The 15,455-nt window shown below is 38.7% G+C and overlaps 1 protein-coding gene across 3 annotated transcripts in view; it reads left to right on the top strand.

Annotated features, from left to right (window-relative positions):
• The first annotated feature begins 786 nt into the window (after positions 1-786).
• The window catches only part of LOC114150704 (regulator of nonsense transcripts 1), a 22,024-nt gene continuing 7,355 nt past the window's right edge, over positions 787-15,455 (top strand). Inside the window, exons 1-17 of one of the 3 annotated variants that reach the window (XM_028027320.1) lie at positions 787-1,181; positions 1,723-1,865; positions 3,166-3,255; positions 3,930-4,097; positions 6,255-6,435; positions 6,548-6,709; positions 7,972-8,056; positions 8,309-8,407; positions 8,509-8,617; positions 10,185-10,344; positions 10,444-10,562; positions 10,636-10,800; positions 11,694-11,808; positions 12,721-12,864; positions 13,719-13,932; positions 14,023-14,140; positions 14,896-15,052. In XM_028027320.1, the coding sequence (XP_027883121.1) occupies positions 1,011-1,181; positions 1,723-1,865; positions 3,166-3,255; positions 3,930-4,097; positions 6,255-6,435; positions 6,548-6,709; positions 7,972-8,056; positions 8,309-8,407; positions 8,509-8,617; positions 10,185-10,344; positions 10,444-10,562; positions 10,636-10,800; positions 11,694-11,808; positions 12,721-12,864; positions 13,719-13,932; positions 14,023-14,140; positions 14,896-15,052 (2,400 nt within the window). In that variant the 5' untranslated portion in view covers positions 787-1,010. Of the gene's footprint in view, positions 1,182-1,722; positions 1,866-3,165; positions 3,256-3,929; positions 4,098-6,254; positions 6,436-6,547; positions 6,710-7,971; positions 8,060-8,308; positions 8,408-8,508; positions 8,618-10,184; positions 10,345-10,443; positions 10,563-10,635; positions 10,801-11,693; positions 11,809-12,720; positions 12,865-13,718; positions 13,933-14,022; positions 14,141-14,895; positions 15,053-15,455 lie in introns of all 3 variants that reach the window. The other 2 variants (XM_028027318.1, XM_028027319.1) reach the window with 2 other exon arrangements.

Genomic DNA, 15,455 nt, shown 5'->3' with positions numbered 1-15,455 from the left:
GGAGAGTTTCTGAACATCAGCTTTCAAGTATTGGCACAGATTGAATCGATTTCTGGGATTTTTGCCATTCAAACACACAAATATACTTTGGCATAAACCAGGAAACAGGAAGGATTTGCAGTAGCAGACCATCTTGTCAGTAATCTGATGCCTCTGACTGAAGACTGGTGCTGTACGCCGACCACATGACTCATCACATTTCAACAATTCAACATTTGGACAGCGGAGACAATATTCTACAGCAGCATTTCCTGAATGACACCATCGGTTGTTGTCAGCAGCCACTGCTAATCCACCTCATTTGCTTTTGCTTTTCCTTACGTCTCTGTCTGGTAAATAAATGTTGAAGTTGGTGATTTGATCGATGGAAGAAATGGTTTTAACTTAGTCCCATTCGCTTTGGTCCATCAGCAAAGTCTCCTTTTCAACTCCTCTGGTAAATAAGGTGTTATTTGAGCTTTTGAGACGCTAATCACCTGCTCCCAGTTGTGAAAACATACATTTGTTGCCACGGTTACACATATCTGTCAGAAAGTAAAATGGTAAGTGCAACAATGATTCCATCTGCATACAAATGTGTACTGCCTCATCCAAAAAATAAATCTGAACAGTTTATAAAAGGAATAAATCAGAATTAACGTAACAGAGCTACGGAACATGGTGTCACCACAAACCCAATTCTAGAAAATTAAATAAGAGAAACATTTCTAAATAATCAAAGAGTGAACACTCTTTTTCAATAATCTGTCTGTGTTGTTCCCCCAATCCTCCCCACCTCCCTCGGTTACGTCACAGATTGCGCGGCGCAGGGAAGTTCGTCACCGCCGCTGGGCTGTTGGTCCCGCTGAAGCTATCGAGGTTCTGATCGTTTCCATTTTTGTTTGGGTTCAAATTCGGACTCTTGGCGACGCTTTCTGAAAGATAAATCAACAAATAAACACTGCGCGCTGTTTATTCGTCTGTTACGAGCACCGGAAACAGCAGAGTAAAGCGAAAGTTAAGGGACGAAAATGAGTGTGGAGGCGTACGGGCCGAGTTCCCAGACCCTCACCTTCCTGGACACCGAGGAAGCGGAGCTGCTTGGAGCGGACACCCAGGGCTCCGAGTACGACTTCACCGACTTCACTCTTCCGAGCCAGACGCAAACACAAGGCCAGACCCAGAGCCAGTTGGACGGACAGGTTCGAGGCTTTCATTTTCAGCAGAAGGCGCGGTGCTGACGTTAGCTTGCCGCTGCTAGCCCGCTATTATTAAAACTACTAGCCTCCTTAGCTTAGCTTAAGCTAACGTTTGCTAAGACCGTTAAGTACACTCTTAAAGTTGCTCCAGTTGTCTCACCTCCTTATTTCTGATATCTAAATCAAAACAGGGTCACGGAAATGTCTCCAGTCGTTTGGGATGACAGTAGTTTCACCGTTGACAATCTGTCAACGTGTCCACATCCTCACTGTGCGCCTTCCTCAGCCGTTAGCTGGTCTGTTAGCACCGAGTTTGTCTCATAATGATCGTCTCTACCACATGTTAGAGGCTAAAATACTATTCTCAAGGAGAAGAACAGCTTCTCTGGAGAAAGTTTACTCAATTATAAGTAAACCTGTTTGGTGAAGCTTGTGCTCCGGTGAAAGTATAGTTAGCTGTAATGACGCTTATGGAAAAAAACGCATGTGGAAGGTGAAAATCACATAAAATGGACCAGTAATTTATTCCCTACGCATTCGACAGATCAATGGTCCTGATGAGGGTCTTCACAATGGAGGAATGGATGACTCTGTGGTCAAAACCAGCCAGTTGTTGGGCGAGCTCAACTTTGAGGAGGATGAAGAAGACACCTACTACACCAAAGATCTTCCAATACACGCATGCAGGTACCGCGAGAGGAACCAGAACATCCTGGGTGGTTCTACTGCTCTGTTTTTCTCCATATTGTTCATCTAACACTTAATCCTCTTTGTCACCTGAGACACATTTTATGTTTCTAACTATGTTAAAGTAGCACCTTTCAGATGAACCTTCTGGTCTTTGATCGTCCATCTGTTATTTTTGGTTAGTTTGGGGTCAGGTTGTGGGGACAGCTGCCTCAGCAGGAGCTCCTCCAGGGGAATCCCCAGGCATTCCCAGACTAGCTGAGAAACATAATCTCTCCAGCTTGTCCTGTTTTTTCCTCTGGCGTCCATTGTTTGTGTACATATATTTTTAGTAGAATAACATGTTGAGTGGTGCAGAGCTTTTCTTGTTTTTAATACATATCTGTGCAGCCTTAGTGATGATGCCACTTTAGATTTATGGCTCAAAATACTCATCCGGGAGTCTTTCCAGTTAGTTGGAAATATAAACAAATGCAGCAGCTGATCAGACGTGTTCTTTGTTGCACGTCAGTGTCACTGGATTCATTCTTCCAGCTGCTTCTTTCAAGCAGTTTAAATGAAAATTGTCTTATATAACCACTATGAATAGGGGGTATAAATAAGGCTTAAGTTTTATAGGTTTTGGCTTTAAATTGTGCTGCAATGATGATGTAATTAAAACTGATTCACAGAGGAAACTAGTCTTCCAAGTATAGCATGATTTATATGATCTGTGGTCCAACATCACGCTTCTTTGTATAATAGCAAACATTTATGTATTTTACAAATCACTAAAGGTAAATTCTCTGTGTTAATTTTTTAACATATAAATCTGAGCTGTTGTGTAAGCAGTCTGATCCTTGGGAGAAAAAGGTAGCATTTCTTTTATTGTTAAATTATTTTTCATTGATGTAGCAGCACTGCAGCGCGTCACCATCCTGAATTAGTGACATCCGTTTTATTGGAAACTATTTGTAACTTTACTCACTGCTTTGTGCAGATTTGTTTCAGATAAACACTCCTTTGTTTACAGTTCTTTTTCACCTGTCCTGCATTTTCTGAAAGCACACACTGCTGTGATTTTGACTTGAGAATGACACAGTGATCCATAGTGGGAAGATGTTTTCCGTGGAGCAGTGATAAGAGAGATGCTGCTGTTGACCATTAACTTTTTACTAAAGAGGCAAATAAGATAAATATATTTTTGTAAAGTTGTTTTGCAGGATCAGTCTGTGGTTAGAATTTAAAATAATGTAATATTAAATGATGTAAAATGCTAAATATCTAGATCTGTGGGATGAAACGTGTCATTTTTTTGCAGCTACTGCGGCATCCATGACCCAGCGTGTGTGGTGTACTGCAACACCAGTAAGAAGTGGTTCTGTAATGGCCGTGGTAACACGTCTGGCAGGTCTGTGGTCTCATCTTCCTCTGATTTACACACGTAATGTAAGATCATCACACCATGACTGCAGCAGCAATAATCAGGAAATGTTGGCATGAAAACAGTCAGATTGTTGGAATGTGAATGTGTATTTTTCTGTTGATTCTGTCACATTGAAACCAATATTACCAAAAATGGGGTTTATTACTAAATTACTATATCGTGTCATTAAATAAATCTTAAAATGTGGTATGTAGACCAATTGTCATGCATTATAGAATACTATCAATAAACACTAGAGCTATTTAAAAAATTAGAGAGCATTTAAAATGATCAGTTTCTTTAATTTTAATTTTTATAGGTATATATTTGAGCAAAATAAACATTGTTCTTTTATCCCATGAACTACTGACATGTCTCTGAAAATCCAAGCAAAAATTTAGTATTTGTTTGCAGAAAATGAGAAATGGTCAAAATAATGAAAAAGATGCAAATAATGCAGAGAAAACAAGTTCATATTCATTTAGAAACAATACTAAAGTTTTAACTCAGGAAGAGTTCAGAAATCAATATTTGGTGGAATAACTAGGAGGTTTTCAATGAGGTTCAGTGCAGTGGACTCTTCATTTTTTCCAGAGTTGTACATATGTAACTATACCTGCATCTTTGGTGACTTTATTTGTCCTTTGTTTCTCCTCCAGCCACATTGTGAACCACATGGTGAGGGCCAAATGTAAAGAGGTGACTCTTCATAAAGACGGGCCTCTGGGCGAAACGGTGCTGGAGTGCTACAACTGCGGCTGTCGCAACGTCTTCCTGCTGGGCTTCATCCCAGCTAAAGCCGACTCTGTGGTGGTGCTGCTCTGCAGGTAAAGGCAAACATCCAGAGACTGGTTTATTACTGCTACTAAACTTTCTATTACACTCTTCTTACAAACAATATATGACGAAGGTTCCTACTTTGAGAAGTCTATTTTAGCACTTTTTTCTTGTTCTACAGTCCAGTGAACAGTTATGTCTCTGCTGACTTAGTTTAAAAGCAGGGATTCACAGTTTATGTATATTTCTGAGGGGGAAACATTGACAAGATCTAAAATGATTGTTTTAGATTCTCTTCTCTTCCAAATCTGCTCCTTAAACAGACTTTAAACTTTGTTTAGGTGGCTAACCTCAAACAATCTTATTTATCCACTAGTTGGTTCTCTGTCATGGAAAATAATACAGTTAATGAAATTTTAATAGAAAAAGAAACTAGGAAGGTAACTGAACTGCGACAACAGTGTAGGTGTTGACGTAACTTTGATGTAAGAGCAGAAACATTCTGATCTCTGAAAGAAAACTGTATAATAATAGTTATATTTACTTTCCCTTTGGGATTTATAAAGTATTTTTTAATTGCCACATATCAGATAATACAAGAAAAACAGTTTAAGTGAACAAAGTTGTATTTATTTTGCTTCAGGCAAGTTAAAAATGAGTTGGAACTGAAAAATAGTTTTGGTTTGGGTTCCTTTGGACTTTGTTTACACACCTGTTGCAGTGTGACGTGATGCGCCTCGGCTGCCTCAGTCTGGCTGGTAAAAGATGCTGCACTGCAGAATTAAATATGGGTGGGAATATTTAAACATTTGCTGACCTTTGCCCCTTACAAACCAACAATCAGCTGATCTTATTCACTTATAAATGATCCCAGCGTCTCGCACCTCATCAGAAACAGAAACTAAATCATTCTCAGCAACCTGTCATTCTGGATTCTTATATTTTAGTTTTACAGTTTGGAGATTTATTTGCCAATATGCTGAATATGTGCTTTTACATCCACACATGATTGTGTTCAAGTTTCCATGCATCATTTGTTGGAGCTTTCTTACCTGCTTCTGATGCCACTTTTTGATCTCATTGTATGTGAGGATCACAGCAACAATGAAATGTCTTTAACATACAGTATTAAATCAGAAGAGTGCTCGGTTTCAGTAAATCCTCTCCAGTAAAAGTTGGAATTAACTTTTTTTTTAATTAGCTCTTCCTTACCCGAGCTAGAAAATTTTTTTGATGTTGATTGCTGGGTGGTGTTTCTAAATACTGCAATTTTGTTTTAGGGCTGAAACGATTAATCAGATTATTTGATTATTGGCATAATTGTCAACTAATGTAGTAATCGATTAATTAATTAGAGTATACAGACTGAAAAAGAGGCTAAAAAATCAACTTAAGAGTGGAAATTAAGCCAGAAATGTTCAAAATGTATTTTCTATATTGTATTTAATATAAAAATCAACTTTATTTTACCCAAAACTCCTCAAGTGGCTTAGTTTTAGCTTCAGCTGGTTCAAATTCACTAATAAAATTTATTTAAAAAATTATTTGAATTGTTTATTTGCGTCTTCTAATGTATTTCTAGCATTATGCAAAAAAGCTCCAGGTTGTTAAATGAAAAATCTGCTGGATTTTTATTCAATTAATCATCAGAATAGTTGATTTACTAAAGTAATAGTTAGCTGCAGCCCCGCTTTGTTTTACACATATTCTGAAGTCGTTTTGTCTGCGGTGCTGAAGGTGCATGATGTTTTGGTCCATTCAACTTTATAAGCTCACTAAGAATTTTCTGGTCTCCTAAGAATTTGTTAACAAAGATAATCAAATGTTAACAGCTTCTGAATTGTTCTCCTTTGCATCTCAAAACCTGGGAAAATATATTTTATTCGCCTTTTTCAGAGCAAGAAAATCTGAGAAGTTGATGTAAAAGGTCAAAAAGCCAGAAAGTTTTCTGACTACTTTGATTTAATTTGTTTCTAAAGACAAAATTACATCTAGATTAATGAAAAGCTGTTCAGTGGGAGCCTTCCGATTACAGTTCAGTTTGTTACGTCTGTATTGATTCGTGATGCAGCCTCCAGCTGCAGGCCGAAGCACGGCTTGTTTGGGGCCACACGGTTTGTGTTTGCACAATAGGTTGTAAAATATCCACTGAGTTATTAAATCGTCTTTGTTAAATATTTACTTTCTGATTTAATTTTTGCGTGCAGGCAGCCGTGCGCGAGCCAGAGCAGCTTGAAAGACATCAACTGGGACAGCTCCCAGTGGCAGCCGCTGATCCAGGACCGCTGCTTCCTGTCCTGGTTGGTGAAGATCCCGTCGGAGCAAGAGCAGCTCCGCGCCCGTCAGATCACCGCCCAGCAGATCAACAAGCTGGAGGAGCTCTGGAAGGTAGCAGAGCTGCTTTACGAGGCATTTAGAGCATCCTGCAGCTGCAGGAAACGCCTTCGCCGCTTAGATTTACAGGCCGGCTCTATCTGACTGTTTTATTTTTTATTTTAAGGACAATCCTGGCGCTACGTTGGAAGACCTGGAGAAACCCGGAGTGGATGAAGAACCCCAGCATGTGCTGCTACGCTACGAAGACGCCTACCAGTACCAGAACATCTTCGGCCCTTTGGTCAAACTGGAGGCCGACTATGACAAAAAGCTAAAGGAGTCACAGGTACAGAGTGCAAAATACATGAATAGAAGAGTTTAAATCATAAGGGATAAAGAAATGAGTAAATAGGAGTTTTGCTTCTTATCTCAAACATTACTGCAGATTTTTTTTTGGATTCATATTCTTTTAATCTTCCAGGTTATTTTTCATGTTTTGTGGGGTTAACAAAAGCATTTCTGCGTTACTGAAACTTTCAACATTCCCTCGATAAACAATCAATGAGTCAAATACTGACTATTCAGTTTCTGTTTTAATTCAGTCTCTTATTTTTAATTTGTAAAAGCAAATTTTATGATTTGTGATTCACTTTGTTGTTTGAGTTTAGTATAAGGTTAAGGAGGTACTGCTCTGCAAAAAAGGGATCATTTTGAAAAGTGCAGCACATTTTCTTCCTTTATAATGATTTTTATTTTTATTTTAGATTTTACTCTCCAACAGTTTTCTAAAACCCTCAGATCTGCTGCTTAGAATCATTTAATCACAGAAATGAGCTAAATATGACAAACTTAGCATTTAATAAAGCTGTGTTTGTTACTTTTTTTGGCTGTTTTGTAATTTCTAAGTAGAATGAAAGATAATAATAATAATAATAATAATAATAATAATAATAATAAAGAGGAAAATAATAACTTTACTGAAACAAACTACCATAGGCCTTATTATTTAGATTACCACTGCTACTATATGTGGAAAATAACAATGCATAGTGTGCAATATTCACCAAAATTACTTTAAACGAGAAACATCTTAGCGTATTTAATGTAAAGTAATGTTTTAATGTTACATCTGAAGCCTCTGCGTCTCGTCTTAATCAGTGTAAAACAGACCAACAGACCACAGATCCTCAGTGACTAAAGGTGAGGAGTTATGAATGAGGCCTAGTTTTAATAAATGCAGAAGCTCCCTCCCTCGTTTCTCCACACAGCGTTGAGATGACTTTATGTTGAGTCCTAATAAAACCGCAGTCGGTTCTGTTCACCGCCAGGCTCAAACGTCTCCATCGTACTGAGAAGGTCAACTTACAGTCGATTTGATCTGGAGAGTTTTTGATTGATGTGTAAAAGTTGCAGGAAAAAAATCTCATTGACTGAACTTGCTTCCCCTGCAATTCAACATAGCAGCAATGGTTGCCATAGCAGCGTTTCTCACCGCAAAAAGAGAGAAATGCATGAGAAAAACTCACATTAGTTTTCATTTTTAAACACCTGTGACTTTACTGATTCTTCTTCTGCAGATGTTCAGTTGTTTTTTGTTTTCTTTTCCAGACTCAAGATAATATAACCGTCAGGTGGGACCTGGGGTTAAACAAAAAGCGGATTGCATATTTCACACTTCCCAAGACGGATTCAGGTGGTAATGCTTTCAACGTTGTTTCCTCCAGTGGTTCTGTGGTGTCGCTGTAGCTCCCTCCAAACTCCCCTCAGTCATCAGACTTGCATGCAGCCTCCCTCCTTCCTGCATTTTTTGGTGGCATCCCTACATTTTTTTTTATTTTATTTTTTTTCACTAGTTTGTTGTCATGAGTCTTAGGGCGTGATTGATGTTTTTGTCGCTTTTCAGCATAAACAGGTTAGTAACTTGTTTGTTTTTGGTGAATCCCAGATATGCGGCTGATGCAGGGCGATGAGATCTGCCTGCGCTACAAAGGAGATCTGGCTCCTCTGTGGAAAGGCATCGGCCATGTCATCAAAGTCCCCGACAGTATCCTTTATGTTCCCAACAGCTCAACAAATCAATGACATGCTTAAAAATTGTTAAAGTGCAGCTGTGTTGTTTTTTTCCTTAATAGCTTGTTTTTAAAGACTATGGGGATGAAATTGCCATTGAGCTGCGCAGCAGCGTCGGAGCGCCTGTGGAAATCCCTCATAACTTCCAAGTGGATTTTGTTTGGAAATCAACTTCCTTTGACAGGTTTGTGACATTTTTAAAGATTTAAATTAGGGGTGCACCGATTTATCGTCCAGCCGGTTTCTTTAATTTTGGGAGATCGGTGATCGGCCAATCTTGTCCACCGATGTTATCAACCTCTGCAAAAGTCTAAAAATCAACCTCTGTGCTTTTCTTTTCTCCTGTGAGAGAAGTTTGACCGACAAACCGGCCGACCAGGTCATGTCTGCACATTCACATTTAATAGTCACCCCATTGTTGCCAATTCAGCAACTTTCTTGATATATTGAGCAGCATTTCAGACAAAAAAATGGTACCGGCCAAAATTAGAATCGGTAAGTTAGGCTTTTTAAAAGATCTTCAATCGGCCAGAAAACTGCAATCGGTGCACCCCTAATTTAAATTATAAAAATAAAAATACTGGCATTCTGGGTATGTCTCGGGTTTGTTCCAGTTTTTACTATATGCTCTTATTTTCTGGAAAAATTATTGTATTTCTCAATTCATTTTCCATTATAACCTTCCCATTACATATTTAAATGACCAGGAGCCTCAGGAAAGTTATGTCTAAAAAATAATATAATTTCTAAAAATGTTTTACATAATTTATTTAGAATTATTTTACAATTATATATTAGTTTGAGCTTCATATCACTGGGTGAATGTGGCTGTAGTGTGAAGCAACTTGATATATAAATTGAGTTTGTTTACCATTTTAAAAATTGTTATTAATTAGGAGTTAATTGGTGATTAGTAAAGATCAAAGGCCTTGTTTATTGAAAACTTTAGATTTGGTTCAGAGATGATTGGAAAACAAGTTTCATGTGTAATTCATAAAACCGTGGATCTTCTGGCCAATCCTAGTCTACAAATCAGGTGGCAGGAATTATTTACATTTAATTGTAATAATTTGTAGCTTCAGTCCCTCAAACACAGAATTGATAAGAAAGATTTATGAAAAATAATATTTTGTTTGTTGGATTTTAAGGCAACAATATTGATTGACTGAGCAAAAAATAAACACAGAAGCATAAATGCATCAGAAGTTTGAAAATGTTTGTCTTCTTTTAAAAGCACTTGATAGGAGAAAAAGTATTTAATGATTGCATACAGGGCTGCACGATTTTAGAAAATATTGCAATGACGACATCAGGTGCGAAATATTCCACTTTTCTTCTTTCCTCTGTCTTCTTTCCGCTGAGTCCTACTCTATTTGAGCTTTACCTTTTTAGGTAATTTCTCACATCCTTTCGAAGCGTTGCTCCTGTAGGTTCTTCCAAAAACTGTTGCAGAACGTCTGGAAAACAACAGTATGGAGAACATTTGCTCTGTTCACAGATTTCCATTCATAATTGTGATTCTAGCTTTAGGAAATTAAATCAACTTAAAAGTCACTCAGCATAAACATTTGTTGGATCCGGTGATTATTTCAACTTTGTCTTAATTTAAATTTCAATATAGTTTCCAGTTCAAAGGCACTCTTCCTTAAAAGTCCTTATTTTAAAGAGGCTTTAAAATATTTCCTAATCCAAAAGCTAAAAGTTGCACATTTGGACTTGGAGTCGTTTTCCCTGTTTGTTTTTTTGTTCAGGATGCAGAGCGCCCTGAAGACGTTTGCTGTCGATGAAACCTCCGTGTCCGGTTACATTTACCACAAACTTCTGGGTCACGAGGTCGAAGACGTCACCATCAAGTGCCAGCTGCCGAAGCGCTTCACTGCTCCGGGCCTGCCGGACCTGAACCACTCACAGGTCAGAGTCAAACTCTGATTACCCTCCATTATTTGCATCTAATGTTGTAGTTTTCTCACTTATTTGTTTATTTGTATTAAAAACGGCACCTTTGTCCAGGTTTACGCTGTGAAGACAGTGTTGCAGCGGCCGCTCAGTCTCATCCAGGGGCCGCCCGGCACCGGGAAAACCGTCACCTCCGCCACGATCGTGTACCACCTGTCCCGACAGGGAAATGGGTGAGACACATCATCCTTAAATTTAGACGCGCTCTAGATGCCAGTTTTACTGTTTCTGTGTTTGGTCCTGCAGACCTGTCCTGGTGTGCGCTCCCAGTAACATCGCCGTGGATCAGCTGACGGAGAAGATTGACAAGACCGGCCTGAAGGTCGTCAGGTTGTGCGCCAAGAGCCGGGAGGCCATCGAGTCTCCGGTCTCTTTCCTGGCGCTCCACAACCAGATCAGCAACATGGACAGGTCAGCGGAGGAGAAGGAACTTCAAACACCTAAACGTGTTTTAATATTTGTTGTTAAATCAGTTAATCAATCAATCAATAACCACATTTCAATTAACTCTTTTCGTAAGGCATTTCAAGTCGCTTTACATTAATAAAACACTAAAATATAAAGTCTTAGAACGTCTTAGAGTGCCATCGTTACACGTCACATTGATGTTTCAAAAGGAACTTCAACCAGGTGGGTTTTTAGTCTAGATTTAAAGGCTCTCAGTGTTCTAGCTACTTTTGCAATTTTCTGGAAGTTTATTCCAGATTTGTGGTGCATAGAAGCTGAATGCTGCAACCATGTTTGGTTCTGGTTAAGTTAGAAAATGCTAACAATCATCTCAGACTGAAACGATTAATCAATCTAATAGTTAAGTGGACTGAACAGACTCAAAAATAAATTTCATTTGGTGAAAAAAGCAACATATTCAAAGCAGTAATTAAGCCAAAACTTTCTAAAAACATTTTGCATTTAAGATAAAAACATTTTTGTCTGTAAGTATGTTTTAGCCAAAACTCTTGAAGTGGCATTTTTAGCTTCATTTGGTTTTTGCTTTTTATTCTATAAAATATTTAAACTAAATTAATTGTTAACTGCAACCCATCAGTCATCATCGCTGTAAGTCTTTGCTCATCTGTTCATATTCTTATGGTTTTTCTTGTTAAATTATGAAAAAAACTGAAAAAGAAACATAACATAAATTCAAAACCATTAAATAAATTTTTACTTTGTTCAGTTAAATGTTTCTGATATTTGTAATTGCTACAGATGTAAACGTTGTTGTTTAAAGCTCTGCTTGTCTCATGGGGACAGCATTGAACTGTGGGTGAGTTTTAGGTTTTTGTGTCTCCTCTCGGTTTCTGCAGCATGCCGGAGCTCCAGAAGCTGCAGCAGCTGAAGGATGAGACCGGAGAGCTGTCGTCTGCTGACGAGAAGCGTTACCGGGCTCTGAAGCGCACCGCTGAGAGGGAGCTGCTCATGGTGAGAGCTCAGGGTTCTCTGTGTGCGAAAAATAAGATCATCCATAAAACAGTGACGGACTCTGAAGTAAACTCTGTTTTGTTCACGGTGTCTGCATCGTTAAAAAGTCTGAAGTTCATAAAGTAAATAGTAAGTTGCCCTCATGTGGCACAACTATTTAATATGTTGCTGTTTTTCTGTTGGGACCTTTGTGTCAGGAAAACGTTTGAGTCGTGCGCAGATATCTTGATTGTGTTCTGTGACTCCGTCCGATTGAGACTACCACTAGCTAGCTGCGAATCTACTCTTGCTAGCTACATGATTTACTTCTGTCATGAGTTATTAGGAATTTAACACCGGTTGGCTGGTTAACTGTTGTTTTTGCTTTTGGTTCATTTCTGATGCCAACCCATGCAAGGCTTTGATGCATTCAAAGAGCCACATGGAGTGTAAGAAGCATAGACATATATTTCAGTTTGTCCTAAACTTGATTGTAATACAGCAGGATCCCCCGAGCATCCCCTGTACTTATAGTTTATAGGTTTTATGGCCTTAAATTTTATTCAAGGTGGCATTAAGAAGAAATAAGACCTTTTATGGAAAATTCACCATTGTGTGGGGTTTTTTTGCACTTCCATTTGGGTTTCTACTGTTTCTAAAAACAGGAGTGTAAACGTTGTAGTTGGGGGCGTGGCCAGCTGCAGTTTATTTGGACTTAAAGTGAAGCTCATTTTGAAAGCTCAAAATAGGCAGAACTGATCATCAGTGAAAAATGATTTTGTGTAAAAAATAAAAAATTAATGAACAGGTTTAGTACAGCCTGCAGATGTATCCTAACCTGTTCAAGGAACAATAAGGGGTCACCTTTAATTTGGCTTGTTGATGCCGTACAGACAGAAGGAATCAATCTTCTGTCTCCTCTTCATTGTGCAGAACGCTGACGTGATTTGCTGCACCTGCGTTGGAGCTGGAGATCCCCGTCTGGCCAAGATGCAGTTCCGGTCCATTCTGATCGACGAGAGCACCCAGGCCACCGAGCCGGAGTGCATGGTCCCGGTGGTGCTGGGAGCAAAGCAGGTACCGTTACAGGAAACAAAACAACCTTCTCCATGCTAAATGCTGCTTCATTACAGAAACAACTTTCATTCTCATCTGAGTGTTAAATCAGAGTCTGATGGATTCTTCAAATTCTTGGAATTGCTTGAATTTCAGTTCAGCGAAAAGTGTTTGATATTCAGACAACAATTATTTACAGTTGGATATTTTCATACACCTGATGAAAAGAGAAATTATTTTTTCACTGTCTGAAGTTAAAGCAGGCCAAACCTCTCTTGTTTTTTAGGTAAATTAAGATTGGCAAAATTATCTAAAATCTATTTGCTAAATGCCAGAAAACTTGGCAAACGCTTTTTTAGAGATTTTCTTTGTGGTTTAGCATTTAATTTGATCAGGAAGGTAATTTAAACTTTGAAACAAATTAGTGTTATTCCTAATTTGCCAATATACTTATTAATCTGTGTAATTGAATTAAATGTTGGTCTTTACTTTATGTGTTCAACTAAGTTCATGAAATTGATGGCCTTTTTATTAAATTAGTGTTTTGTTCTCGGACCAGTAATGTGCATAGGGAGTGAGAGAGATTTCCAAACAAGTTTTGTTATATTTTAGTTCACATTGTCTCTCCTCTAGAATGTGAAATACTATCAGAAGATATTAATAGTCAGGAATAAATTAGATAATCGGGAAGTGGTTAATTAGTATTGTTTTTATTTCCAACGTGTAGAGCTTGAAAAGTTAGAAAACTTACCCTGAAGATGTTTAGAAGGTGTTTGAACTTCACTGTGGGAAACCTGTATGAACCCGTTTTGGTTTTGATTGGGAAGTTCTGCCCCACAAGTGGAACTCAGCTGTCCGACTCGCCTGTTTTGCAGCTGATTCTGGTGGGCGACCACTGCCAGCTGGGTCCGGTGGTGATGTGTAAGAAAGCGGCAAAGGCGGGTTTGTCTCAGTCTCTGTTCGAGCGACTGGTGGTGCTGGGAATCCGGCCGATCCGCCTGCAGGTCCAGTACCGCATGCACCCGGCTCTCAGTGCCTTTCCGTCCAACATCTTCTACGAGGGCTCCCTGCAGAACGGCGTTACAGCAGGTGAGCCCAAATATTCTGGTTTCCTCACATGTGTGGGTTCCTCCTGCAGATTGGCAGCTTAAAAAACCCCCGAATCTCTCTTTCTCCCAGCTGATCGCATCAAGAAAGGCTTCGACTTCCAGTGGCCTCAACCGGACAAACCCATGTTCTTCTACGTGACTCAGGGTCAGGAGGAAATCGCCAGTTCTGGAACGTCATACCTGAACAGGTATCAACAGCCATCTTCCTTGGTTGCTTTTCATAATTTAATCCAAAGATCAAAAATATTTAAGGATATGAATCAAAGTCTAAGCCACTATCATAAAGAGAAAACAGACATCGCAATTAGTTAAAATAAATTAAAATGTGCTCAGTAATTTCCTTTGGATAATGATTAATATTTTTGAAGAGCAATTTTGTTTACAGAGACATTAAAATCCATTTTACACTTAAAAGACTGAAGATCTTACCAACTACTTTTTGGTCTAGTTTCTAGTGCCAAAAACTAAACAAAAGTAACTTTTCAGCAAAAAGTAGGAACTTTATTTAAGTAAAAAAAGTTACTTAATATTGAAGCTGAAAAGCTTCTTATTTAATTTTGTCTTAATTCAAGTGTACTAAATATTTGCACTAGAAACTAAACCAAAAATTCTTGGTGAAAGATGTGTTTTTGCAGTAAATAATCTTCTTATTTATTGTTTTTGGTTGTTATTTTGGATATTTAAAATAACTTCCAGTTCCAGTGTTAACTATTCTTTACAAAATTAAAGTTTATTAGTATTTGAGGACAACAACTTGCATTATTTGAAAATGGTCTTAAAGCGACAATATTATTATTTATTGCTGGGTCAATTTATCCTCCAGCTTAAGCTCTTACTACACTTTTTACATCAGAACTACTGATCCAATCTGCAACAATTTATTTGTTGTTTCCTCTGTTTTCAGTATGGATATTTAAATTTACCTGATGCTGATGTTTTCCAGGACCGAGGCAGCAAACGTGGAGAAAATCACCACCAGGTTGTTGAAGGCAGGAGCGAAACCGGACCAGATCGGCATCATCACGCCGTACGAGGGTCAGCGCTCCTACCTGGTCCAGTACATGCAGTTCAGCGGCTCCCTGCACACCAAGCTGTATCAGGTACCGTTTGGAAATCTTACCGTTAAATTAAAAACTCAAATTCAAAGTCTGGTGAAGATGGCAAGTAAGAATATCAACACTCCAGATCTATCTTCTCCACAGCACCTGTTTGAGCAGGTGGACCGTCAGGCAAGCTCAGAACCTCTAGTCTGATGGGTCACAATCTGTTCTTATGAATCTGTTCTTATGAACTCTGGGAGACGGTTCAGGGTTCCCCTGTGCAAATATAACCGTCTGAAACATTCATTTGTACCATTAACCTGATAAATGACAGACTAGCAGACCTGGACAGAGCAACAGGAGGTCCAGACGATGACCAACAGTAGTATGTAGAGGGTGTATTGTATGTGAATGGAAATGGTTATGGGGCTGTACTGCCAATCTGACATTTGTGCTTTTATGT

Source organism: Xiphophorus couchianus, chromosome 9 (assembly GCF_001444195.1).
Source record: "Xiphophorus couchianus chromosome 9, X_couchianus-1.0, whole genome shotgun sequence".
Lineage (NCBI taxonomy): Eukaryota > Metazoa > Chordata > Actinopteri > Cyprinodontiformes > Poeciliidae > Xiphophorus > Xiphophorus couchianus.
This window is presented reverse-complemented; position numbering and strand designations above follow the sequence as displayed.